Source organism: Lipophrys pholis, assembly GCF_963383615.2.
Source record: "Lipophrys pholis genome assembly, chromosome: 16".
NCBI classification, from domain to species: Eukaryota; Metazoa; Chordata; class Actinopteri; order Blenniiformes; family Blenniidae; genus Lipophrys; species Lipophrys pholis.
Genome location: NC_137634.1, coordinates 9,700,579 through 9,728,454, shown reverse-complemented (window position 1 = coordinate 9,728,454; position 27,876 = coordinate 9,700,579). Strand labels below are relative to the sequence as shown.

Sequence of the window (27,876 nt, the reverse complement as noted above, 5' to 3'; positions counted from 1 at the left end):
CTGGGTGTACAGTACTGTACAATTTGGTGCTAACTATTGTAAAACAACAACAACCAAAAGACATTCAAGCGCCTTAATACTATCACAGAAGGGCTTACTCTTCAAGGTACAAACTTCATTTCACGTGGCTTTCAGAAAAGAAAACAAATATGTAACAATAACCACTATATTAAGAATGTTTCTCATGGTTAACACCATGGAGTTGAATGAACAACACCAGTAGTTCAAGATAGCAGCAAAGTATTCAAAAATGTCAAGACAACGAGCCATTGAAATCTGTACACAAATAAAATTAATGTAGAAAAAGGGCATAAATAAAACAAGAACACAGCTTAAAGGGAGTCTTGCATAAATTTAAATAAATGACTGTTGGACTGTGCCTTTCTTTAGAGGGCTTACTATTTATTAGTGGAACTATGAGTAATGCATGGACTGGCTGCAGCAGATAAAGTACTTAATTCTTCTAGAAAAAACAAGTGAACAAAGTTATGTTTATACAGTATATGCTACATAATATGTATTGATTACAAGTATGAAAATGGAAATAATTGCTACATTTTCAATACAGTTGTACATATTTATTTACAGTACATAAAGGTTTAAATTTCTCCTAAGCAATGTTTTGTGCAGATTGTTCCAGCATTCTGTTTGAGGTGATCGATACTCACAGTCTTATCAGTTGCACCGTATTGCACAGTCTGTATTGATGGGTGTCAGTGCTTGTTTTTGTTTAGTTTTTTTTCTGTGTGGTGCAACAAGCACTAATGTGCAACTGTGGATAAGCATGAGTGATGAAGTTTTTTGTAACATTGATCTGTATCGATATTTGGCTGGACTGCACAGTATGTGCCAACTGTTGCACGACTTCTTGTTATTAGACCCCCAACCCCTCCCCCCAAAAAACAAAACAAAAACAAACCAAAAAAAAAAAAATCAACATATTCTTCTTTTTGTACAACGACATGTTACCATGGTGAAGATCTGCTGTATGTAAAAGTCTGACATGATCATCTCTACACATACTTTTTTTTTTTTACAATACTGTATGTCTATCATGACATGCAGAGAATGACACAGTAAATATGACTTATTCAAGTCTTAGATATGTATGTTAGGCTAGTTGACACAAGTTTTAATTATGTGGCTCCAGCTTTGGGAGCATATTGCTATAAAATTGCAGAGACGCTGAGAAAGTAAATAGATTTACATTACAAATATGCAAACGGATACAGTAGGTAGCTTTTACTCCTCGGTGATGATTATTTGCATCCACAATGACAATCTATTGATACCAAGACATCTCATATACATTCACGATTTTCAAAAAACACTTCAATAACTTATCTATGAGCCTTTTCTCATCCACAGAGTAGTTTCTATGAATGCTGGATAACTGTGTGGGAGAAAATACATGATTCCTTTATGTCTCAAGTAGTCAGGAAGAAATTTGGCAACACCGATCTGAGAAAACAACTCATTCCATCATTATTTAGTTGGTGTCTTCTTGTTGTAGCTGTAATACTGGTGTTTTGTGGCAAAAATCATTGGCAACTGGAACGCGTCAGTGTAGCACATAGTACAGAGCAGATACAAATAACTCGGATAAGAAATTTATTTAGTGTGATTGTAGTACTTTTTTTTTTCTTTTTTTTTACTTCTTTATAAGCTTTTGATACCAAAAAGTTGAAAGTCTCCAGTAACCTTCATTACTGTTCATAGGTCCATTCTTCACACAACGAGAGCACAAACCACTGTTTCTGTCTTTGTCCACCGTCCCTCTGTGGCTATTAAGTCACCACAATCATATTCAAGACTTTTCAAGTGAACTCATCCATTTTTATTCATATTAATTACTCAGCCATCTCCAACTCATCTGTGTATGTATTGTCTCTCTCTTTAGGTGCTTTGCTCACTGGCCTTTTCTTACCCTCTCAGATAGCAGTGTCCCAGACGACAGCCTGCGGCCTCTGGCAGGGTGGCGTGCCAGTCTTACGAGGCTCAGGTGTCCGTCTCCAGCTAGGGAGGATGGGCATGCTGTCCTGCTTGCACAGGCTTTTGTCGGGGCGCCTGTGGGCCTTGATCTCTTTGCACAGGCAGCGTTTACGCTCAATGACTTCCAGCAGCTTGCCGTCTCTCTGGGTCTGCATTGTGGATGCTGTATTGCCCCCACTGACAGGAGGCTGTCCCTGTGCCAGCTGGGCGAGCTGTTGGAACTGCAGCTGTAGGTGGTGCTGCTGCTGAAGCTGCTGGAGCTGCTGCTTCAACTGCAGCTGCTGCTGGTGGAGCTGGAGCTGCTGCTGCTGCCGAGACACGCTGGGACTGCAGGAAGCTTGAGGCTGGGCCAGACCGTGCAGCTGAACACACATGAAAGAGTGAAGTTAGTGAACCTCTGTAGTCTTTTGCAATACAACGGGAATGAAATGTCTAACTTTGCATGGTTACTGGAGCACTAGTGGCAGTGAAAGTCAATCCTCCTGGCACATGTTGCATAAAATTGCAGTTCCAATAGATAGCCACCAGGCTGCAGCGGTGCTGCATCTACTACAGTTCGAGGGAGGGTCAACCAGACGCATGCAGACAGTCTCTGCAGCATACTCAAACTGCGTCAGCACTTGCCATGGAGCCAGAAACTGGGCAAATGCTCTGCTAGAAGACTGCAGATCACTTCTGAACAGAACAGCATGTTCTTTAAAACAGAATTGTTTGTCATTTCCACATTGCATGTTAACCTACGTCAAACACCTTTTTTTCTGGAGCAACAGAGTCGGACCTTATTCTGCTCAGTGGGCATATCACCGGCTAAAAATAGACCTGCAGGAGTAGTGTCTCCAGCAGAATAGGGGGGGGGTAATAATAAGAACATTATTAATGTTCACATCCAAATCCACCATGCACAAAGTTAATGGAGTCAGTGATGATGAGGCCGGGTTTTTATATACTCACCTGATTCAGGGCTTCTCGTGCTGGTAGACTGCTCTGTCTCTGGACGTCTCCTCCACCCACCTGTCTCACTCCAGCAGCAGAGGAGGAGCGGCCCAGCCGCCCCACTTCTGTAAGGAAACAAACATTACACTGGCTGTCTGCTAATGAGAACAGTGGAAGGGAACTTCATTTTAGCACACTGTGCAGAGTGTGTCTCGCTTCACTTGAGAGTTGAGACAGAGCGTCTGCACATTGTGTGCTGATTACATTTGAAGCTGCTAAGCAATTATGAAGTCCTGTTATATGCAAGAAAAGTTGATGAACCCTTTTGGTTCTGATTATAATCTTCATTCTCCCATTTACAAACATTGTTTATCTGTATTTGACCCAAATAAGTTAACAGATTGACGGATTTTCATTTGAAAAAACCCGATATCAAACTGGCGTAAATGATGAAAAGAGATCAGACTTTCAGGACGGGATGAAGCCGATCTTTCTGACTGCTTCCTGTGAGTCACCTGAATGAATGGCTTACTAGTGACACAGACTGCACTTTATCCGATAACTCACTGAAGTGTGTCAAACAAGGTTTTTCACACTTTAAATGAGAAAAAAAACTTCTCTATGCCAGTCTGTACAGCTACATGAGCCTATTTATGGACGCCCTCTTTTTTTTTGCTCAGTCTGTGACAATCAGCAAAAAGGAGAAGGGCTCCTTCTCCTATCAAACATAGTTGTGATCAGAGTTTATATTTTCTTCAATTCTGGGAGAGTTAAAGACTTATTTGATGTTCTACAAGAACAAAAAAACAAGTAAGCTGTTTGAGTTGAGAAGCAGCGCCACAAAGAGCTAGCAGAAGAATCCCCATGAAAATGCATTGCCATAGTTTCTTTTTAAATAGGATGTTGTGGTTAGCGGCAGACAAACAGATTATGGCAACGGAGTGTTTGCCTACCTCCATTGCGACAGGCGGGAAACGTCTGGCAGGGAAGAGGCATCCCCACTCTGGGCAGCGCTCTGAATCCCGGGCTGCTATCAACTCCGGCCAAGGACTCGCTGTGACCAAGAGCCCTGCTGGTGGCACCACTGAAGTGGACCGGAATGCCTGAGTGGCCTCCTCGTGACCCCATCCCAAAGTCCTCCTTATCCATCCTTAACAGGGCATCGGCACTGCCGTTCCATGCCCGCCCTTCATCCTCTGAGGCGCAACAGCAAGGAACACAATGTTTAGTTCAAGAATTAAAACAGATTTCATAAGAGTGGTGTTTTGTGTATATTTGTGAAAAGAAAAAAAAAAAAAGATCTGTGGCTTACTTTCTGTCTCTCTGCTCCCATGGCTAAAGGATAATTTCCTCTGCATAGGCCAGTAAGACCCTTCATCTGCGGCTAAGCTGGCACTGCTGTCCCAAGGCATAAAGCCAACTTTCGACTGGATGGACGCAGACCCTCCGTTGCTTTTGGACACCCCTTCGCCTACACCAGTAAGACTTGAGGGCTGTTGCAGAGATGGAGTCTGAGAGCTGCCTCTCAAGCTCTCGTAAGCCGGCGGCCTCCGAAAGCCGCCAGAGGGGTAGGTCCACAGCAGGGGGCTGTCCGATGAGGGAGGCTTATACGCTGGCAGGCCGTGAGGGGTGTGAGAGCGAAGATGTGGGCGAGAATGAGGACGTTGGGATGAGGATAATGGAGTGGGAGTGGAGCTGGTGCTGCTTTGAGGTGTTTGGCTGCTTGTAGTGGTGATTTCCATCTGCAAGGAGTGTGGCCCTCCATCCCTGTCCCGATCTCTTTCTCTTTCTCTGTCTCTGTCCCTTTCCTTATCTCTGTCTCTATCTCTGTCCCTATCTCTGTCCCTTTCTCGATGACTGTCCTTATCTCTCTCTTTGTCTCTGTCTCTGTCTCTGTCTCTGTCTCGCTCTCTGTCTCTGTCTCGCTCTCTGTCCCTGTCCCTGCCCCTATCCCTATCCCTATCCCTATCCCTGTCTCTATCTCTATCCCTGTCTCTATCTCTATCTCTATCCCTATCTCTATCCCTGTCTCTATCTCTATCCCTATCCCTATCCCGATCCTTTTCCCGATCCTTATCCCTGTCAGCTTTGTCTGATTTCAAGAGGAAGCTGACAGACTTTCCTTCCTTGCCTGTACTCGACGTCTGTGTCTGGACTGTGGACTGGCTTGAAGTCTGTGAGCCGCTCTTGGTCGGGGCAGGGGAGTCCCCTCTTTCTGGCTTGCGATAGTGATGGTAGTGTGAGGGGCGATGGTGAGGGTGGTGATGGTGATGGGAGAACGGGGAGGTGGATTTTGACGAGGGAGGCAGCGGTGTGGAGTGACTCCGAGCTCTCAGTCCAGGGGCAGGACCCAGCTGGGAATCTCTGCTGTGTTTGTCCTGCTGCGTTCCACTTCCTCCCGATGACTCCTTGGAGCCCGTCAGTGCAGCGACAAGGTTAGAAGAAGCCGAAGAGGAGCTGCTCGCTTGAGTTGTCACACTCGCTGTTTGAGTTCCCATTTTAGACGACGCCGATGCCTTGTTTTGCACCCCGACCCCGCTGGAGGCTGCCGCAGGCTGAGGAAAGGCGAGCAGTGGGGGCCGGTGCTGTAGAAGATTTGGGAAAGGGGCGGGAATCTTAGTGTTGGACTCGGGCTCAGATTTATTCCCTTGCAGCAGATAAGGAGTGGGAGCTCGTGGCGTGTGTGGACTGGCAGAGAGGGCCTGGGGAACAGGGGTGGAGGAGGCAGAGGAGGGCAGAGGAGATGAATGAGAGATCGACACAGTTGCTTTTGGTTTGGAGTAGGAAGGGGAGGACGAGGAGGGGCGTGGGAGCGAGGATGAGCTGCTGGATGAGGAAGGGGTGACATGGAAGTGTTTAGAGGATTTCATTTTCTCGTGTTTGGTAGGGAGGTGTCGATGGGAATCTCTGTCTTCCTGCTGCGGGTATTTCATCTCTTCATAGATGGCCTCGCTCTGGTCTGAATCAGAGTCTGGCGTGGTGGCCACAGGAGTGACCGGATGGGGCGTGGCTGTCTGGCTATCCCTGGTGAACACCTGGCCCACCATTTCTATATAGACCGGCTCATCATCCCCATCTCCTGTCTGAATCTGAGAGTCTGACGCCTGAAATGGCAGCGATGTGGCGGATGGAGGCACACGTGAAGGAAGAGGGTCCAGGGAAAGCTGGGTGCTGGGACTTCTCTTGGGTTTCAGAGGAGGCACCTTCTTTGAGCCAATGTCTCCAGAGTCAGACTTCTTCATGGCTGGAAGAGACAAAAAAAGAAACTGCCCACCTTCAGATTGCTCGAAAAAATATCATCAAAGTTTTTATAGCAAAAAAATAAAAACAAGAATCAAATATAGAACACTCCTTTCTCCCAGAAACAAAGGGGGATTAAATTTACCTGATCTAATCAATTATTAATGGGGAAGCACAGTTTAGAGGATTTATCTCAGATAACTAAGGATAGATATACAATCTGAGTGGAACTGGAGCAAAGGGCTTGCCCAAATGTAAGCTTAGGATCACTTTCTTTAGCTTACGATCCAAAATTATTGTATTAAAGAAACAATGAAAATATGGTTGAATTAGGAAAAAATATAATGACGATGTCATTCTCTGTTAGCAAAATTACAAGATTTGTAAAAAACCCAAACATTAGATGCTATTACTGTTTTTTAACTTCTGTACTAGTACCGAGACTGGGAATGTGAGTTTATACAGATCTATAGATACATAATTAAAAGATATGGATATGATGAGAATGTGACTTTGGACAGGCAATTTGTGTGTTCATTTGTTGTTCTGTATGAAATAAAAGAAAAGTAGAGAAAGCGTTTTGCCAATAATGGTTGCAGCAGACAATAATATTCATCCAGCTCACATCAGGTTATAGAGAAAATTCAATCTTAGTGTAGGGCATCGTCAGATCCACTTGTGACGAATATGAAGCAATTCAATGGCAGTTGCTTTTCCTAAAATTGAGCATATGTGAGGTCACAGTGACTTTTGTCACAGAGGAGTGAGGCTGTGTTGAATCTGAGGAAACATTAAAATAGCATTTGGATAACATTAGGAAAAAAATCATGAGGCCATTGTGACCCTGGCTTTTGGCTTTTAAAATTAAGTCGTTTATTTTTTTAGTGAAGGAAATGTGAGCCAAACTTCACACAACCTCCCCGAAGTCTGGAGCCTCAGGAATACATGAGGTCACAGTGATCTTGAAATATGACCACTAAAATCTAATGACTCCATCATGGAGTAACTTTAACAACAACAATGTGACGGACGTCTAACGGTCAGAGTTCACGTCTTCCTACCGTTTTTCTTCTCTGAGTGTTTGCACTGCGAGTGACCAGGTGGAGGGGGCGGCGGCGTCTCAGGAGGTCCTCTACTGTCTGCAGACGAGGAGCTGAGGCGAGTGCTGGGGTGGCGCTTGGGTTTGGCCGGGGGGCAACGGCCACAATGCTGGGACTGGGTGTCGCAGTCATCTCCGTTTTCCAGACTTGTATCACCGGCGCCGACCGCGTGGCAGGACTGCGAGCGTGGCGCCATGGCAGAGGCACAGGAGTGAGGGGACAGGTCCTGGGAGGCAGGCATGGTCATGAAGCCCATTCGGAAATGCCGTCGGAACGAAGCCAAGTCTCTGACTTTGCCGACGGTAGCTGAAGGGTCGTTTTGAGTGGAGCTGCAAATTAGGAATGGAGTCGAGAAGGTGTGAAACAAAATATTGAGGCATGAAATAATCATAGACAAGCGAGAAACATTCATGTACTACCATTTATATTGACCTTCCCCTCGCCTCGCTCTCTCTTTGGTCTTCAAACATCTTTGCAAAAAAAAAGAAAAAAGATAAAAGAAAAAGAAATGCCTGCAGGGCTTTTGCTGCAAAGGGAAAGCCCTGGAGGCTCCTCCATCTTTCGCATACGCATATCTTTCCATCTGAATTACTCCACATCTGCTTCGGCCTCAAACACATTCAATTAGGAAATCAATTCCCTTGTCAAGAGCAAAGTAGTAGTGTACAGTGCGCTCCTGGAATTCCCTTATTTTTCACATGTTTGTATCCTCTACCCACATCTGTACGCTGCTCTCAGGACTGCCAGAAGCATTTCATCTGTTACCATGGGAACAGTTGTGATTTTTCTGGTTTTTTGATAGTTTCTGCTTTGAAATCATCAATGACACAAGCTCCCACAACAATAAATAAAACTGACAAAGAGAAAAATCCCACAAAACACTGCAGCGTTTTATCACACCGAGCAGCTGCTCCAACGGCACTCTTTCTTTAGTACGCTGTATTTGGTCTGCATGTAAAAGCATTACATGCATCTTATTCAACACAGATCAGATTTAGTGGCTTTTTATAGATAAAAATGGAATGCAACTACAATGAGAATAAGGTCTTGACCTGCCAAAAATAAAAATAAAAATAAAAAAGGCATGACATGAATTCTACAAATCCTTACATAAGATGGGAAGATAAAACTATGTGTTTGAATTGAAATTTAAAAAAACAACTGAGTTTTTTCCATCCTGCTCAGTACTTAATCGTTAAAAGGACTTTTGATATCCTTTGGCTTGTTTCTCAGAGACAAGCAGAGCAATACTGTGGCTTCGTCTCAAGGGGGTCTTATAGTGCCTTTACCCACAGCAACATGAGATAAGACCCTGGTCTTTCGGCTTACTTGGAATGAGAACAACATTTACTTTCTTCAACTACAGATCTTTCAATATTACTAGGACCAGTGAGACTGTTGTATTAAATAGCAAGGGGGGAAAAAAACACATTAGTGTTAAAAAATACCATGAACATTTTGTCTGTTTACTTTATGACAACAAAAGAGGAGATCTGTATAGCCATGTTTATACTTGCAAGAAATTGTTACTATGATTAAAAGAGGTAAAGTACACAATTGCTCCGTGCATAAATGATTCATCATACCACATACTGCCGACATATGACTATGGGTCATGCAGCGCATTTAGATCAGTGGCAACCCCTGTGAGGCAGCAGAGCACAGAAGAAGTCAACTGGAGCTTACAATTTGTATTCACTGTAGCGAGCAGCAGAAGGAGCACTGAGGCCGCTCGTCACAGTCAGCACAGAAGCTCCCATTTACTTACACGTGTGTGTGCGCGTGTGCGTGCATGCAAACCTGTCTCAACATGTGTGTTTATGAATATGGTGTGGCAACACAGCACACTTGCATCTGTACAATAATGTTTGTGCCCTTGGAAGCCTGTGGAGATGTAGTAGTGACTCCTCACAATTGACATAGATACTGCAGGGCCATATTTAGCCCAGAACAGGGACTGAGCAGCTCCTTGTTGCTGCTTAAATTGCTGTTTTCTTCTCATCTCTTCTGAGAGCAGAAGCTCCCAACAGCTTCAGAACGAGACCAAAGACTTTGCTGTTGAAAAAAAGTAGCAGGACTCCCACCTCTTTGCACTGAGCCCATCAGCTAAAGAGGGGTGAAATGAGAATATCAATACCACACTCATATATTCTTGGTAAACATGAAGCGATAGCCAGGAGCTGTTCAGTTGAGATCAGTGCTGATGGACACACCCACTCTCACAAACAAAAGCAACAAGAATCAGAATGAAAGCAATGATCATTTTCCCAGGTTTGCAGTCTTGAATATGTCTTATTATGCTTTCCTTTGATTTGCGTAACCCTAATTTTCAGATCCATAACCCTGTGATCCTTTGCACTCCTCCAAGTCGATCTGACAGATCGACAGGTTGGGACCCACAGGTTTAGATTACAATTAAAACTGAAAGGCGCGCCGCCCCCCACAAAAAAAGGGGAAAAAAGCAAATTTTTCCTGCAGCTCTTCCAAGTTTGACAATATGCAAGTCTCCATCCATCTATCATCTCTACCACTACATCCAACTCAGGGTCTGGGGATGCTACTAACTACTACAGTGATCTAACCGGAATCTAATCGATCCACAACTGTGAAATGTATCTGTCTGTATAAATTTGCGGAAGCTCCAGATCACTTCCAACAAATGCCACAGGACAAACAAAAAAACCAAAAGTGATTATTATGCTTGTAGCATCACTTCCAGATAAATATTAATCACACAAAGCAGCAAAAAGAGGAAAAAAGACAGACGCTTGCCTGCACCAATCAAGGCATGAGAAGAGATGTGCTGCTCCTCTGCAGCCTTTTGCACAACACCTTTCCTGGGTTTATCTCTGGACAGACTCTGAAACAACACCTTATCCTCAGAGTGCCAGATATTCCCTCAAGTTTTTAAGACTGTGGCGATAAAGCTTTCACTTAAGAAATCCAGTTTAGATAATTCTGCCTCTGGCAGTCATAATCCCATTTTTAATTTACCTTTTTTTGGGGCAAAGTTTAAGAGTGGGTTATGTTCAAACAGCTGAATGAGTAAAAAAAAAAATCAGTAAATACATCAAGCCATCCATCCTGCCAGAGGGTGAATTAGAGCAGGCAGGAGTCTCTTGGTGAAGTTTCAGCTGGGTTAAGGTTGAACGCTGACATTGAGCATGGAGCCGTCCTCATTCTGTTGGACCTTACTGACACATTTGACACAATGCATGACACTTTAATTGATTGCCTTAAGTTATGGGTTGTCTCTATCTAGTTATAAACTATGATCTGATTCTTCTTTTACTACTGGAAGAAGATTCTGCATAGAGGTTAAACTCAAAGCAATAAAACACTTTGTTTACTAATTCTATTAAAGTACTGGTTGCTGGTGTGTGACAGTAATATAAAACCCCTCGGCCCTTGTGTAAATAAAGCAGATATCAAGGATTAATAGATTTAAATATTTTGTTTTGATTTTACATATTTGTTTTGTATTCATCGCATTAGCCAAGTTGTGATGTTTTAAGACAACTACCGGGCTTTTACAGCCCCTCATTCACCAGCATTTATATGACAGGTGCCAGGCTACACCTACTGACAGCTTATTCGCACATGTATAATAGTTTTGTTCAAGACATAAGAAAAACCTCACGTGAAAAGAACAGTTTCTTCCACCAGTTATAACCTCCAGGAGAGTGCCATAAGAATCTGTTTCTATTTTTAAAACTTGTCTTGAACCTCACCTATTTACTGTTTGTCACTCACCATTTCACCATGTCTGGTTTATAAATGTCTCTCCTGAGGGCTCAAGCTCTTAAAGTGTCTCCCAGCAGCCTTCATACTGCCTCCTTTGTGCCTCCACATTTCCTGCTTTCTTCGTGGCCACCGGCTCTGTAGAACCGTTTTGTGTCATCCTGCCTTGAAGTCCATTTGTTCTTTTTTTCCCCCCACTTTGGTCCCAGTGCAGCGTTATCCCCGGCTTTACCCTGCTCTGTTCGTAATCAGGAGCTGGTCACGTCCCGCTTCTCACCTCTGCTGCTCTGGCCCTGCTCGTTTCGGCTTTCATCACTCATCTTGTAACGCTGTCCTACTTCTTGCTGCCCCACACCTACAGTGGCTTCATGCTGCCATGACGTTGATCTTTGCTGCCAACAGGACGGCCTTCAATTATAGCTATGAGTCATAAAGCACTGGACGATACTTCTAAACAAACTGAATCATTATCTTTCATTACAGCACCCCCCCCCCCCCCCCCCCCTCCCTCCCCCCGCACCAACAGTCGCCTCAAACCCAGTGTGGATCTTTATGAATTATAGTTGAGTCACATTGAAACGGTACATACACAATGTTAATCACTCACTGCGATGCACATGCTTTTAAAAGCATCACTGTCATGTTTAAACTGTCACAGGAAGGTGGCATTAACATTATGTTGACACCTGGTGTGCCCCTCTCACATAAGTGGTTGGACCCATTTGTCTTTTGTGATAGTGACGAACCTTAATGTATTGCATGTTGAAATAGCAAAAATGTTTATACAAGGCTTAATGATCATTAGCATTATCACCATTAATATTATTTACAAGACCAGCACACACAGGCTCTGTGTTGTGATTTATTGTGATTACTTTTCACTTCTGCTGGAAGACGTCCAAAAACCCAGGAGCTGGACCTGATGCATCAGCAGTTAGCTGCGTTGTGGCGGTGGAGAAATTAGAGCCCTGAACACATACTGCGTTTAGCAACAACTCCTCAATCCTACTGAGACAGTGCTGGCAGGAAGCAGCAGAAGAAACATTCAGATTTGATGGTTAAAAAAAGATATGAAGGATGCGCAAAAAAAAAAAGAAAAACAAAAAGCAGACCTCAGATCTGCAAAACTTAAACTTCCTACATGCTGCATAAAAAGGCTTTGATTTGCTCCATAAATAAATGAAAGTGAAATGATATATATACTGTATATGTAGTGATAGTACAAACTATCAAACTTTCTCAAAACTGTTTTTCATGGGAAAGTCATTGGATGGTTCAAAATATTCAAAAAGTGGTTTTCACGACACCTAAAAAGTGAGACAGATTAAATCATCACATATTATGCAAAACTGCAGCGGGAACACGTTTTTTTTTCCGGTGTTGTAGGCCACCTTGCACCATAACTTAAGCTGACATTACAGTAGCTTGCCTCATCTACAGTACATATTAACTTCATTATGCTCTGCTGCTATGCAAATTTGTCAGAGGTTTTTCAGGCAAGCCCCTGTGACTCCATGAACTGTGCTTGGAATTAAGATTTTAAAATTAAACTCGTTCACACCGGCTAAGAGGTTTATTTTCCTGCTGAACTGAACCTCGTGATAATCCCATATGTGCAGAGCTCTGGTGAGCAGATCCACTCACCTCTTTTTACTTCCCTCTTGGTCTTTCTGCCTCCAGTCCAAACGGCTCTTACGATACAGCAGGTTCATGTCGCTGCGGGGTCGCTCCTCCTCGCAGCCTATCACAGCACAGTGTAGCCGCTTGCTTCTCCGCTCTATGTCACGCAGGAAATGCTCGACTGCCACATCCTGGGCAGAGCCAGAGCTCATGGTATAGAAGACCACCCGGGATAAGGGGGACGTGTGTCACAGGCAGGCCTCCTCTAAATAAAAAAGAAACAAGGACAATGTTTGAGAGCATTAATCATTAAAAAATATGTTCCGACAACTTCCCGGCCTGCGTGCAGCTGACAGGGTTGACAATGGTTGCCTTGTGATGTGCAGTGCACTATGAAATTCAAATAATCAAATCCAATTGGAAGACAAAACTTTAAGGAAGCCATTTCTTTCATGTTCATTGTGTCACAACAAACCGTCCTGCCCACTGCTCCAGCCGGCAGCCGTCACACTAGACGCAGGGATGCATGATGAGGGAGGCTGCAGCTTTGTTTACCCCAACCTCTAGAGTATCACATGAAAACTATTTATACTTTCATTATCCAGTTATGAATATTTGAGTAAGCATGGTAACTCAGCTGCGGAGCATGTTTGGCTGGAGGCCCTGTGATGGCCTATCTAAGCCTGTCTGCCAACCAGACAGTAATGTGGTTTGTCATATGTAGCGCATGCACAGCTTCCTACTCACGCTCAACCCATGCGAAGTCGGGCTTGTTGTGGGGCAGATATCTGAGAGTCCAGCAGTGTTTTCATGTTGCAGAATGTGCAGCGCAATTGGCTAAGACAAGCGCAGCTGTCAGCTGATGCATGATGCTCGTGTTTTTCCATCATCCATAGATTCACAGTGTGTTTTGGTTGGTAGATGCTGAAGGGTTATATTTGGTGTGTTCGACTGAAAAACACCGCCAGTGAAATAAACTGAATCACCAGCTTTATTTGGCATGCATTAGATGCATCTGCAAATGCTGCTGTTAGTAATTTTCTTGATCCATATTGCAAGTGCAGCAAGTAATTGCGGAAAAAAAAAGAAAAGAAAAACTACGGAAGGAATTGTGTTCTATTATTCATACTTTTTAAAATCACAGTCGTGTCAACACAACATGCAACTTCTGAAATTGCGCATGAATCCAGTTTAATGAGCTCTAAATTATGCTTTTATGCTCTTTTGACTAAGTATGAGAGCAGCATGAAAAGGACATAAAAAATACATCACATTTACATTTTTCCAGCGGCGGACTAGCTCCCCTAATTCTGTAGATATTCAGGACGACTTAAACCACATTTACCACCGACCGTGCATAATGCTCACTGTTAGCTCAAAATCTCCACTGTATCTTACTACATAGACAAAAACCACACGGTGGGAGCAGCAGGCCTTGCCACCTGGGTTGGATGGCATGATGATCTGTGTAACTGTGTGTGATTCTTTTGTCATGGCCCAGTGTGTCATCCACTGTGTCAGCGTGGCTCATGCTATTCTTGTATCCTACAAACCCTGACCACAACCTCGACCACTGCTGCTGCCATGCTTGCTGACTCAATGTTAATTAGGTTAGGGAGCTGCAACTGTAGGTTGGGTTTTTGTTAAATGGAGCTTCGGTTTTGGTTTCGAGGATCTGGCAGCTGAGCAGGCTGCCCTGCAATTGTCTTATTACAATTAGTGGTATACAATTAGCCAAGCGGAAAAAACAAACAAACAGGAAAAAGCCAAATCTTACATCTATAGGCAGGTTTGTCTGAATGAACTTTGGTATAAACATCATTTCAGGAGACACGGTGGCCGTGATCAACCCCCTCAGTTGCTTTAACGCGCAAATAAATTGAAAGTATTTAGCAAGATGTTTTGGAAGCATCTGCAGGGTCAGGGGTTGCTTGAATTCCTCATTAGAACCAGGAGGCAGATGGAGCCATGATTCATATGACTTGATCTGCATGCAACACTGCAAACTACTCATTCATGCACATAAGCAAACACTTCACATGCACATGCGCACACGCACACACGCACACACACACACACACACACACACACACACACACACACACACACACACACACACACACACACACACACACACACACACACACACACACACGGGATGTGAAGTGGTAATTGCAAATCTTCAGCAGCAAATTTGAATCCAGGATACTGAAGGAATTTATGGAGGAAAATCATTAATGCTCATTTGAAAAATAAGTGTCCAGCTTCAAAACGGGGAGGGAAAAAAAAAAAGAGTGGAAAAACTGCACAGCCGAACAATTTGATTGCACCATATGTTTTCAATATGTGGCGTCTGAATCGTTTTTTTCCCTCGATTACAGGTTGAGAATTTAACGCTTCTGGAAGGCTTTGTGCTGCAGCTCTCTGCCCTCCAGCCTCCACCTCAGCAAGTGGTCCACTAGTGTGGATGCACCTTGCTGTGAGCGAGGCAGAAACACTGCAGAGTGGAGGGACACCTCATAACACCGGCCAAAAGGGCAACATTTCTCCTAAACATATTCAAAATATGCATTCAATAATCTTACAGTATGCCTATTTCGTTGCATTTTGTGACTGTTTACACATATCCCACATTGTGAGTCTAACAGACATTTGCAGCTTTAGAAAAGCTTTTTAAGCTTTTTAATAAGAAGTTCTATTTAAATAGAGGGACAGTACATAATGTCACGTGCTAAAGTTGTTATCTTCCCTCTGCACATTTTTGTCCTTGAATTAACTCACTCTCATACACAGTAGGATGTGCATATTTGCATCAATGCCAGTATGAATCAATCAGAATATTACTGCACTCGAACATTGTACTGCAGCATGTGACAGGAGGTAAGATTTTTCCTGCTGACAGATGTTCATGGCACATCTTATCAGTGATTTGGTGTGTATATTGTGAAAACACACTCCAGTGTGCTTATGCTCCAGCTGATTTGGTTTACCCTGAATAGCACAGTGATTTCTGTCCGCCGTACAGTATGCTGACCCCACAGTCACAGCACTGGAGCCAGACACAGCGCTGCAGCTCCGCCAGAGACACAAACAGAGCGAGAGAGAGAGCGAGAGAGAGAGCGAGAGGAGGTGGTGAGCGGGGACACAGCGAAGCGTTCGGGAGAAGAATGAGCAGCTTGAAATGCACACGGGCCGAGAGGATGAGAGACCAAGGCAGCCGGGAAAAAAGATTGGGGGGGGGGGGCAAGGTGAAAAATGATGGAGGCCAATAAATAGTCACTGAGAGATCAACCTGGGAAGAAGATAAATGTGATTGGGTGGAGAGACAGACTGATGGAGTTGAATATCGAGACAGGGAATGGAAGGAATAAGCAAATGGAGGCAAGTGCGAGGGAGCGAGGATAGAGAAACAGTGAAAGGCAGCCAGACTACAAGAATGGGGGAGGGAGGTGAAATCAAGCCTCTCACACTAGTCGCTGTGTGTGGTCTCCTAGCAACACTGTCAGCATGCATCTCTTCCTTAAGCACTGAATATGCACAAAGCAGAACGTCAGCCTCATCATAGGTGATGATCCTGGGGTGAAACTCCACCGTAGCTTCATTTGTACCTGGCCCCTCTGTTATCAATACACCATCCGTATCTTATATGGAGCAGCAGCATCTGTAGCCATTTACAACCTCACATCCACGGAGCTACACGGGCTCTACAGCGCTGCTGCTTAGCCATGCAAGGAAATCTGACTAATATACTCAAAGGAATAACATGACACTCTTTTTATAAATGCTCCTGAATATTTCTAAAGCAGATTAGAATTAGTTTTTCTGTCACTTAAAAGTCTGCTCTCGCTTCAGCTGCAAGTCTGATTTCTAAGAAGCAAGCACACTATTTGCAAAGCATCAAACTCATATGAACGTGGCTACAGAAGAACATTTCATGGCTGCAGCACTGATGCCAAATAGCTATCACCCATGTAAATTAGGGGAATCATTTCACCTGCCGTTTACACTAAGAATGGAGATAAAACAGAAATGACAAGAAACCCCATCTGGCTTTTCTCAAACAAATTGGTTTATTACTTCTTTCTTCCCAAATCATGTCAATATGGGATGTCATTGTGACTTAAATTTGATTGTGAGAAATGAGTATAAACCGATGCTGCCTGGTAAAACTGGGGACTGTTGTAACAAGAATTTGGCTTTTAGCTCCAAATTCAGGACTAAGAAATGCATCAAAATCAAATTCACACACGTCCATTTTTGATTAATTGAATGAAAACCTACTTTTCCCTTCAATTTTCTATCAACTAAAAGACACAATGTCTGTCACTGGAGCTCATCATAGAAAAGTGGAATCCGATTGACACAGCAGGCTTCATTACTTAAAAAAAAACCTTAAGTGTCTTTTGTTACTTCAAACATTTCTAATCTGATAAATTACTGTCGCACATCTGGAATAGAGCTCTGAGTAAGAAACCTAATGCGTCGGTGGGGTGAACATGTACTTTCGCCACTGTGTGATTCGACGGAGGGGATGGGGGATCGATGCCCCCTCCTGGTCAGGGCATCTCCTCTTCCACTGAATTAATGTTATTTTGTGTTTCTCCCTGTAACAGTGATTAAAGCTTCTTCGCCAGCAGACCAGACAAAACACATCAAATAAAATGTACTTCAAGAATCCAAGTGAAGCAGGCCTGCCAAATCTCACACATCGGGAGTGAAACTCGCACTATAAACATCAAGATCACACACTGCACATGGAGATTCACACTGAGTAGCAAATTTTGGGTCGATGTCGTACATAAAGGATTTCACACCAAAAGATTTTGTTATCGATAAACTGTTGGCGTTTGGACAAGAAAAACATTATTAGAGGTATTCTAGTTAGAGGACTCAGAAAGTGAAAGTTATGTGAGGAATATTATGTCTGTGACAGTTGTGCTTCTTACCCTTATTGTTGTTATTGTTATTCACTGTAGGTTTTTTTTAATCTGTCGTCACTAAATTCATATTTCACTCACTTCTAGAAAATATATTCCATAAAAAAGAAAATTGTATCAATCTCTACTTGATGATTTCTTGTAAAAAAAAAAAGAAAGCAACTGCCATAAGTCCATTGTCTTGTTCTAAGTTAGTGGTAAAAGTTGTGTTTACCATCGAAGTTGATTCAACCTGAAGAGGAAGAAGTTGTAGACAAAAAAAATCCACCAGTAAACAAACTGAGAAAATGGTGCTTGACAAAGTGACAGACACTTGCTGATATTCCCAAAATTAACAATATCTTGTACAAGTACAAACAAGCTCACAAAATATTACTGGCCAGATTCCTCACACGTTTTGTTTACAGAAGCTCAACTTACAAAGGGAAACGCTGTTCTAAACATTTGGCTGGCGAGATCATTTATGCTCCATCACACCCAGTCAACTTTAGCAGAACTGCTCTGATGTGGCTACCTTCAACACATCTGAACAGGAAAACAACGTCACACTCCAACATTATATATTTCAGCAGCGTGTCTATTCTGAGCCTTGAACAGCACTCCTCCAGTTGAAGCACCGAGTTGACCTTTACAAAAAAAGAATAATCAATTATCTTTATCCAATTTTATTCAAGTATTGTGCGCATGAATTTCATATTAAACAGGAGGTTCTGTTTCCTATGATTCTGATGAAAGTGTTACACGTGCACTCTGTGCAACCAGATTTCTGCTTTCTCCCATTCAGGAGGATTTCTGCCTTCGAAATTGAATTCCTTCACACTGTTCCTGGCTGACCTGAGGGCCGGAAAACATTTTAGGAAGCATCAATTGCTTTATGGGCTTTAACTCGATGGTTGGAGCGCAGGGAAAACCAATCTAACCCTCCTTTAAAAACAAACAAAAAAAAAACTATCACCTAAGGTAAATACTGCCTGTTTGATGCTCCTCACTCTGCAGTGTGCTCGCCCATCCAAGAAATCAGACTTGTAGTTTTACTCAACCCGCTAATTTCCTAAGGCCGAGATCTGCTAAAAAAAAGAAGAAAAAAGTTGATATGGCATTACGATCAGCTGACCAGCCTCAAAGTGTGAATACCGAACTAATGCATCTCTTATGTGCAAGAAGTGTGTCTGCAGACGAAGGAAATGAGATTACTCCCATAATTCCCCTCATTGTGCATCGCTAAAGCAGAAGTCACTGTTTTCACCTCAGGGTTATACAAGGCTCTTTGCTGCCTGAGCATGCCTCAGCCTCTCTTCATGCACTGCCGTTGTGCACTGAATTCTCGACAATATTGCATTGTGCAGTGAGATGCCTGTGGCTGATGAGAATGGACAAGAGGAGGAGGAGGAGGAGGAGGAAGATGCATCGTTCCAAGCAAGGGATGGAAGGCACAAGAGAGGCGCAGAGGAATTTTTGTGACCTCTTTCTTATGTTTTGTACTTGAAATAACAACAGGGGAAAAAAAAAAAAAAAACTAACTCAAAGAAAGGTATTTAAAATACAAAAACAAGAAAAGACAAAAAGGCCCAAAGCTGCTCACCTGAATGTACACACACAGCACGCTTCGCACACTTCGGATTCTCCTCTTCAGCGTTGTACAAATTGAGCTACCACTAAATCTTTCATGGACTGCTACCAAAAATATCTTACAAAAAGCTTTCCCTGATCCTCCGTGCCCTGTGACACCAGGACACAGCCTTGAGCCACAACAAACTTTCGACGGTGCTCGTGTGTCTCAGCTTTGCGCCTTTCTTTCATTATCTTCAGGCTGTGCATGCATTAAGTCTACATCTCCACACAGCTCATGAATAGGTTAAAATGTAAACAGTGGCATTTATCTCTAACTTGTAACTAAATAAATAAAAATACATTTGAAAAAAAAAAATAATAATAATTTGTGTAATAATTCTTTTTCTGGTCAAAAAGAGCCAGAAAGTCGATGACCTCCCCATCTCCATTTACCACCCGGGCTTGCCCTTGCCTTCATCATCTTCTGCTTGAATCTGCAGTAACCAAGGTGACCCACTGCGCTTAGCATACATGAACACTTAACAGCTTATGGATTCCCAAGCTCTTCTATGGCTCTGAAGAGATTTTCATTTGGTGTGTGTTCTTCAGAGAAAACGCGCATAATGTTGTGGAAACGCTGCATCGTAATGCAGAGAAAAAGATGCATTCAGGGCAGGCTTTGCCTTGGGAATGACACGTGGAGCAAACCAAGGAGAGGAAACGAAGGCTGAACAGTGAAATTGGAAGAAAGCCATGCGTTGGGATGCTCAGAATGTGAGCAGCATGAGCGCTGTCACTAAACGTAGCACGACGAAAGAGCACAAAATCGCCGGGGTGCCTCCGAGACAGACTACAGACTTGTTTTTGCCGAGTTTGTGGAGGGATCACATCGTATATAGAGCGATACAGTCTCTGTTTTGTTTGTTCTTTTCATCTGGCTGCTGAAGCCCAGACTGTGAGGTATAGCACTGCAGGGAGATGAGGAAGAATTGAAAAACTCCTTAATGCTCGCGCTTGAGCGTGAGGGGAAGCGCTCCACTCTGCAGCTGCACACGCTTCAATGAGCCGGCATCCTTCCTAACCAAGATCTGACTTCTTTTAGATGTGGGTTACCCTGCATTTCATTGCTGTTTAAAGTCATGTTTTATATGTCTGTGCAAATTCTTTTAAATGAGCATGAAAAAGATTGAGGCTGATGCTCCGTCGCCCTATTAGAATCATGTTTACAGAACATGATGTACATTTGTTTGGTTCACCTACAAAAGCAGACCGAAACAGAATAGCCCGCAGCACCGTCGACTGTCCCTACCCCAACATGAAAAACCTCATAAACTATTCAGCAACAATTAGCAAAGTCCAATAGCCCAAAGCAAAAGCGAGACCAGCTGAACATCACAGTAAGCTAGACATATGATTTGCCTCACAGCAGTTCAGAGTGAGCATCACTCACACCGTCCCAGAGCTGCTGCATGTCGTCTGAATCCACCTTAGAAAGGTTCCCTTGCAGAGTAGGAGTCTTACAAGCCGAGGAGGGTAAAAACAAACAGATCCAAAAATCACACACATGCATAAAGTCCTAAATGTCCCCTTTAGATAATGTCGATGTTAATGCAATCAACACTTCTACGTCCTACTTCTCTATTGATTGAAAGATGAAGCAGCAGCGTTGGTGTGATTAGCAAAGCCAGGTAGACAACAAGTGGTGGTCCAACATTTGAATCAGCCTACACCTCTTGCTCACAATCAGCCGATAAGCGAGTCATAGCGTAGGCCGCACACACATGCCCACACACGGAGCTCTCCCACTCGTTCGTCTCATTACACACAGATCATGTCTCTCATGGCCCGTTTATTTGCACCCCACAGTGTTCTCCAACAGGACCGTGCAGAGGGGATTTTCTCTTTCCAGACGCTCAGAGTTTAGCATACAAATGTAAGTTTTGCAAATATAAAAAGACTTGACACGGGAAAGTTAAAAGCCGCGAAGCGTGCGGACCACCCTGCCTTCCCTCGTCTCATCTCGCTGGTGAACATAAGGAAGAATCACATCGGGATACTTTCAAAAGTTGCAGCTAATCAAGCCAAACACATCTGAGAGCATTTTAATGGTCTGCCCCGAGAGCTGGGATGCAAGAGAAGAAGCAATAAAATGTACAGCTTTATTGGACATACAAGTTTGAGTGGCAGGTTTTTCAGCTTGGGGTCTCACTTGAGCAATTCCCATTCTTGTCCTTGCTGCTATTCAGCGCACTGACAGTAATGAAATGAAAAGGCACTAACTGGGGTAAATGGCAGGTGATAGCAGATTATGCACTGCAGGGTGCCTGATCCAGCCAGTGTTTTCTTACACAGTACTCATGTGGTTGGGTCAAAAACATGGCCACAAGGCCCAAGGGGGAAACGAACACAGATTTTTACAAAATGATTATTAGACACATGCATCCAGAAACTAGAACGCAGCATTTGTGCATCCTCGCCTCTCCGGTATCAGGTGTCACGGCACAATCGCTGTTGACGACGGTAAAATAATTCCTCCCAGGGCAACGTTTTGAAAGTGCGTTGGTAAACTGCCAATAACTGTGGACAATAAATGAACAATTCAAAGTATGAAATTATATTCATCTTAAACAAAATGTAATACAATACCTATAACAAAACTGAAAGTACTGTATATACAGTATCATTGAAATAACTTCCCCTCACATATGACAAATCATTTTAGCTGCTGCTTTAAAAAAAAAAAAAAAAAAAAAAGAAAGGTTCTTAATAAATATATCTTTTTATCAAGTGTATTTTTTGATTTTGATGACTTAGAAGCATTATGAATGAAACTAAACTTTTTGGAATATTTCAGTTTATGTGTAAAAACAAAATCAATAACAATGTAAGAGATGAGAAAAGTAACTCCCCCATTGTATTCTGATTGTTCGATATGTACCTGGATATCTTTAAAATCATGTTGGTCTCCAGCACACCTGGAGACTGTGTTTGTGTTAAATCAGAGAGCTGGAGCTCTTTCCTCTGCCGGCTAACCAAGCAGCCTCTTCAGCACAAAGGAAGATTGCTCTGACATTTACGAAGCATACTTAAGTCATACTGCACTTCAGATTTGCATTTCTGAAGTCGCCGTGTACAATCACCTATTCCACACACTGTTGCTGTTCTCTGAGATTTTGCTGGTTTGCTGTGACCTTTAGCAATGTCGCAGACAATAAATTATCACTGTGAGACACTTCTACGACTATTATGCCCCCCATCAAATTTAGTCCAATGTATTTACACAACACAAGGACGAGATGGGGCAACGATGTTTGTGGAACATACTATACTCTTTTTTTTTTTCATTGTTTGCAACACACCATGGCCATGGTTAACATGGGCCTCCTTCTCAGTGATTTAGTAAACATTATTCAAGGTCTTCTGAAGGTCTCAGCATAAACGTGGCACGCTAATGAGAGCAGGGACATTAACTCAACAATCTGGATCACTTTGGTCCATTTATGCACGTCTAAACATGTATAATTTATGAAAAACAAAACAAAACACAGCCATGTTCCTCTCCTACAATTTCAGATTTTGTCAATTACTGTTCTCACATGATGACAGTGAAATGACCTGATGAAAATTTAAAGCAATTGGCACACAAACATATAAGCCATCCAAGGACTGGTGGATTATTTGTGCGCGAGGTACTTTGAAGATATACATAAATAGAAGGCGCTTAACGTAGTTGGAGACCGAGACCTCAGAGCCAACAAGAGAGGAGTAACTGTTGGATCTCAACTTTATTTATTTTGCATACTACCATGCAAACGACTTTGAAAGGTTTAATGAGAAGAAAACAGAGGGGAAATGAACAAAGATGAGTTGCCTCAAGGAAATCATTACCACACATCATTACTCTTGACTACACACTGCAGTGAGAATGGGACGCTGTAAGATACTTACAATCCAGAAAGAAAGCTTTTAAAAGGAGCATTCAATCTAGAATTTCATTAGCTAATTTGGCCACACACATCCGAGCCATCCTCTGGTCAGGCGAGGAACAGACGTGTACGAGCTTTTAATGTGAGGAGCACTCAGGGAGCAACAACCTCCTAAAACGTGGCTGCGGAGGGAGCTCCGAGGAGTCTGTGGTCATTTGTAGAGCAAAGTAATCCCTCCTCCTTGTCGGCTCTTAGTGGGTACAGAGGGGATGTTTGCCCATTTTGTCTTTCTTTTTCTTCTTTTTTTTTTTTTTTTCCAAAGCCTGCATTTACTGCAGAGTAAATCTATGAATTGAATACAAAAATAGATATGAATTTGAAAGGGAAAGCCTGTAGCAACATGTCTGCTTTAATGATATCTTTTTAAAACGAAGGAGAGAGGAACATAGACGCAAATGAGATTCAATTTAGCTTTTTTTTTTTCTCCCCCTTTCTATTACGGAACAGTAGAAAAAGGAGGGAAGCATATAACAATGTCCAAGCTGTATTTGTAACCAGGACATCTGTAGTGAATGGCATGCCCTTTAATCAAGAAGCCGCCAGAGAGAGCCCTTACCTTTCATCAACCTATTTATAACGCAACACGGTGACTGACAAATCAAGTGTGTTCAAAATAAGCCTGGTCAACAAAAACATGAGGTTTCACATTAAAGCTGAAGGAAACTGGATATATATGATTCGGAGTAAAGACAGTTGAGGATAATGTCAAGATGCATTACATATAATTAATATAAGAAGTAACATTTAACAGCCTCTTTACTCGAGTTGATCAAATTTGATCCTCCATAGTTGAAGTCTGCACAGTTTCTTAGTAGGTTGAAACAATAGTATTATCTTCTGTGGATACCTACAGAGGTGTGTAAAGTCTGTGAAAAACAATACATTTTATTACCATGTCTTGGTCTCTCAAACTATAAATCCTTGCAAAAGGCACACAAATCATGGGATGTCTTGTCTGTATGACAAGAGACTAAAGGACAGGATTTTATAGCCTTGAATGATCCCAGTCTCAAATGTTCTTTTTTATTTAATCTGAGCGATTAAAAGCTATGAGCCTCTACAATGAAATATTATCAATTCCATGAATCAAAAACCAAATATCAACTTTGCCAAGTCTCTTTCCATTGTCATGCTGTTTATAAACCGAAATGTGTAGCAGTATAAGACAGTCTTGTCCTTAAAAGATCCAATTTTAATAAATCCTGGACTGTATTCAACCAATTTATCCATAACACAACCTGTGAATCAGGGATTTATACAATAAACCCCAAAAGAAGAGGATCACATAGTTTAAATTCATGTATTCAGAGTCTGATAACCAGCGATCTCCGTCATGTCAAGGACAGACTCAGGTATACTCTGGTGCCAGTTGAAACATAAACCAGTCATCTTGACAAAGACAGGTGAAGTGAAGCAACTGCCCGCACTTCACTGAGTCGAGTAGAAAGATGTTTCACTCATATTTGTTGCACCCAGCATCATGCTAATAGTTTGTCTGCCGGATGAACAGCAGCAGAGAAGACCAGAACATAAAAATCAGGAACAAGAAGTCCGTTAACAAAATTGGTGAAATTACAAACTAATCAAAAAATAAAGTGATCCACTCTAATCTGATATATTGAATTTCATAAATTACCTTTTTTCAGGTCAAAAGAAGTGGGGGGGAAAGTAAAGGAGGATGAAATTGTGACCAAATCTATTTGAAATTCAACGCTGGGATGAAAACAGGATTTTCACAAAACAATGAGAAGAGTTTGTTTGTTTGTTTTGTTGTTTTTCTTTGACTGACTGCAGTTATTCACGTTGGTCACACGCTGCAGTAGAAACACCCTGCCTTCGTCATTTCTGATGCCACATCTCTCTGACAGAGCTGAGAGAATCAAGATGGTGAGCCCACAGATGAAGGAAAAATGTGCTCTCCCCGACTCACAGAGGATTCCTGCTAAAAACCAGCTGATCACCACAGCCTCTATGCTTATTGTAGAAAACCTCCTGGCCAGGAGGAGTAGTAGTAGTGGACATTTCTACTACTGCTACTAACCTATTGACCTGCTGCTGCTCAAAGTCCAGGGTAACAATTTGTTTGGGTGTTCCGGGACATCCACTGAAAAGAAAATCCATTAGTGCTCATCCAGACAAGGGTATCCACTTGACTAGAGAAAATGGGCTTAAAATGTCAGCATCTGCCAAGTCTATTTCACATCCATCAGTGACCTCAGTCCTGACGGTCCCTCTCCTCTCTGGCCATGTGTGGACCCCCATCACCCTCCATAGCCGTGTTTGCAGTCGTCCATATGGACCCCCTCCCTTCCCCTCCCCACACACACAAAGACACTATGCACACTGCTGGTTAGAGTAACTGGATCCCCCGAAAACAGTCCCAACTATATTGTATTTGTTCAATTAGTCAATGTCAACTAGAAAGCTTTGCTCAATAACATAAAGGCTTACGGTCGGAGGTCTTTTTTTTTTTTGCATTTTAAATCTCTACATTCTGATTAAGTGGGATAAACCACTTAAAGCTGAAGAGTCTGAATGAAACATCCTCCATTTATTCCATGTTACTTCCTACTCTCATACTGTTCGTGCAAACCGACTGAGCTGCAGCATAAACCTGCAGCTTCACGATTCGATCACATTTCTGGGCTGAATTTGGGGATCACCGGGACACCAGAGGAGTCACTGACAGGTGGTGTGAGCCCTATTTTTCCCTCTGCATTCAAGGCACACTGCACAGTATGTGTAGCTAACGGGATGCACTCAATGACCCCAAAGTCACAGCTGCTCTCTGCCATCCCTGCTCTCCTCTACACCTAGGAGTGGTTAAGCCCAAACAGCGTCAGACACAGTCACACATCAGATCCTGCTTATAGCCATCAGACTAAAGCGTGGTTTTTAACATCAGACATATAAAGATTATTAACATATTCAACCCCAAGGTCAACTGAGACTGTCATGTAATTAGTATCCATCGCAATTTCGAATGGGAAGAGAAGCATCCTGCATGCTGAGGAAGCACCGTTAAAGACACATCATACTCTCTCTACACTCATGATGGAGGCTTGTAGTATTGTAGTTACTGCAGTGTCCTTTTAAACTCGTATGGTGGGAATTTTGTGACATATAGCCTAAAGACGTACATTATTCTGAAAATAAAATGTCGATTCAGCTTTTAGAAAATAGCAGATTGTCGCAGGAAATGTAGAGAAACAAAATTAATCCACACAGAAAACGCAGGTCCTTGTGAAATAAGGGCAATCCATGTTATTTCTGTTATCTTTACGTATATCTATATAGTGGGGTGTGAACTAGAAATATCTCAGTGGGAGTGATGCTCATTTGGAGTGGCTGACAGTCACGCCCGGAAAAAAAAAAGGGGGGGAAACAGTGCTGACTCGCCTTAAATTCACGTTTATTTCACGACTCCTCGACGCTTTCCAATCGCCTTACACAAAAAATAAAAAAATCCAAGCAACTCGTCTGGCATGAATCACACTAAAGCACTTTTAAAGGAGGGGGAAAAAAAGAACAATTGAAACATCTGAGGATGTGGCTCCCTTCATCCAGACGCCTCCTGCCTCTCCTGCACCTCAAAGACGCGCCAACACATCCTCACCTGGATGCGCAAACACACACGCACACACACCAACACACACGCGTCACCCCCGTGTGTTCACAATCAGAGTAAAACCTCCCATTCACATATTGATGGACACTTATTAATCGTAAACATGCAGATGTTTTCTATCACGGCATGCAGATCACCGCTGACACACAGTCCCTGGCTGTGGTGTGTGTATGTTGGGTGAATAAACACCGTGCATGCTCCGGCATCACCGGTCAGCTGATGGGGGGGCTTGTTTTTTAGTGAAATATTTATAAGGGCTTGTCACGACCGAACTTAAACGCGGGGCTGTGCGTGATAGCGCGCAGCCATCTCGTCGTGTTTACCTCTCTTTTGTGTTTTTCTTTTTCTTTTTTTGGAGGGGGGGGGGAGGCTTTAAAACGGGCCTCGTGTGCACAGGCGCGCGCTGCAAGCCTTCAAGGTTGAATAATTTGGCTGGTGAACACACGGCGGCTCACTGTCACAATCACATTCCTTTAAAAAAATGAAGTACAATTACGTGTAAAAATGCCATTAGGCCCCGACGTCTCTCCCGCACCTCTTCTGCGCAATCCAGCACCATGTTTTCCTCGGCTAATTACACGGACGGCGCGTTTTTGACCGTGACAGCTGGCCACGTCCCCGTGCGCGCGTCTCACGCGCTGATTTACGGAGCAAAAACACAATAATACAGCAAGGTGCAATGCCTACCTTGGTGAGTGTGTAGCCTATGGCTGGCGCAGCGGCAGACTGTGCCGACAGCCCTCTCCAGTTGCCCAGACCTCGTAAAAATCAGACAACAACAAAACCACGCCGGTTGTTGATGACACAGCTGTCTTGGTAGACAGGAAGGAGGCAGAGAGGGAGAGCGGAAAAAAAATCCTTTCCCAGATGTGTCAATTGACGTGGTGCTGCGGGATCAAATATTCAAACGCATATCACCGGACTGACGCCTTTTCTTGACGTGAAAGGTCTTCCATTTTTATGATAAACAGACGCACCGTGCTACCGAGGCTCGCGGAGGGCTGGCCGGCGCGAGATCTGATTGAAAACCATGATGCAATTCAATGCGACGTTACAAAATGTTCCTCTGCAAAAACTCCATCCTTGTGCGTTTAAAAGCAAAACTGCCTCTGAGACGACCTCCGCAAGATAAACATGCTTTCGACTCA

The 27,876-nt window shown here is 43.1% G+C and overlaps 1 protein-coding gene across 1 annotated transcript; it reads right to left on the bottom strand.

Moving 5' to 3' along the window:
* Positions 1-1,041: 1,041 nt before the first annotated feature.
* Positions 1,042-27,876, bottom strand: nyap1 (neuronal tyrosine phosphorylated phosphoinositide-3-kinase adaptor 1). Its single transcript, XM_080483829.1, has 7 exons — positions 27,416-27,876; positions 12,651-12,891; positions 7,227-7,594; positions 4,238-6,169; positions 3,879-4,121; positions 2,944-3,050; positions 1,042-2,354 (listed from the first exon to the last, which is right to left on the bottom strand). Exons 2-7 carry the CDS (start codon positions 12,836-12,838, stop codon positions 1,932-1,934), a joined length of 3,261 nt encoding a protein of 1,086 aa, XP_080339955.1. The 5' UTR covers positions 12,839-12,891; positions 27,416-27,876; the 3' UTR covers positions 1,042-1,931.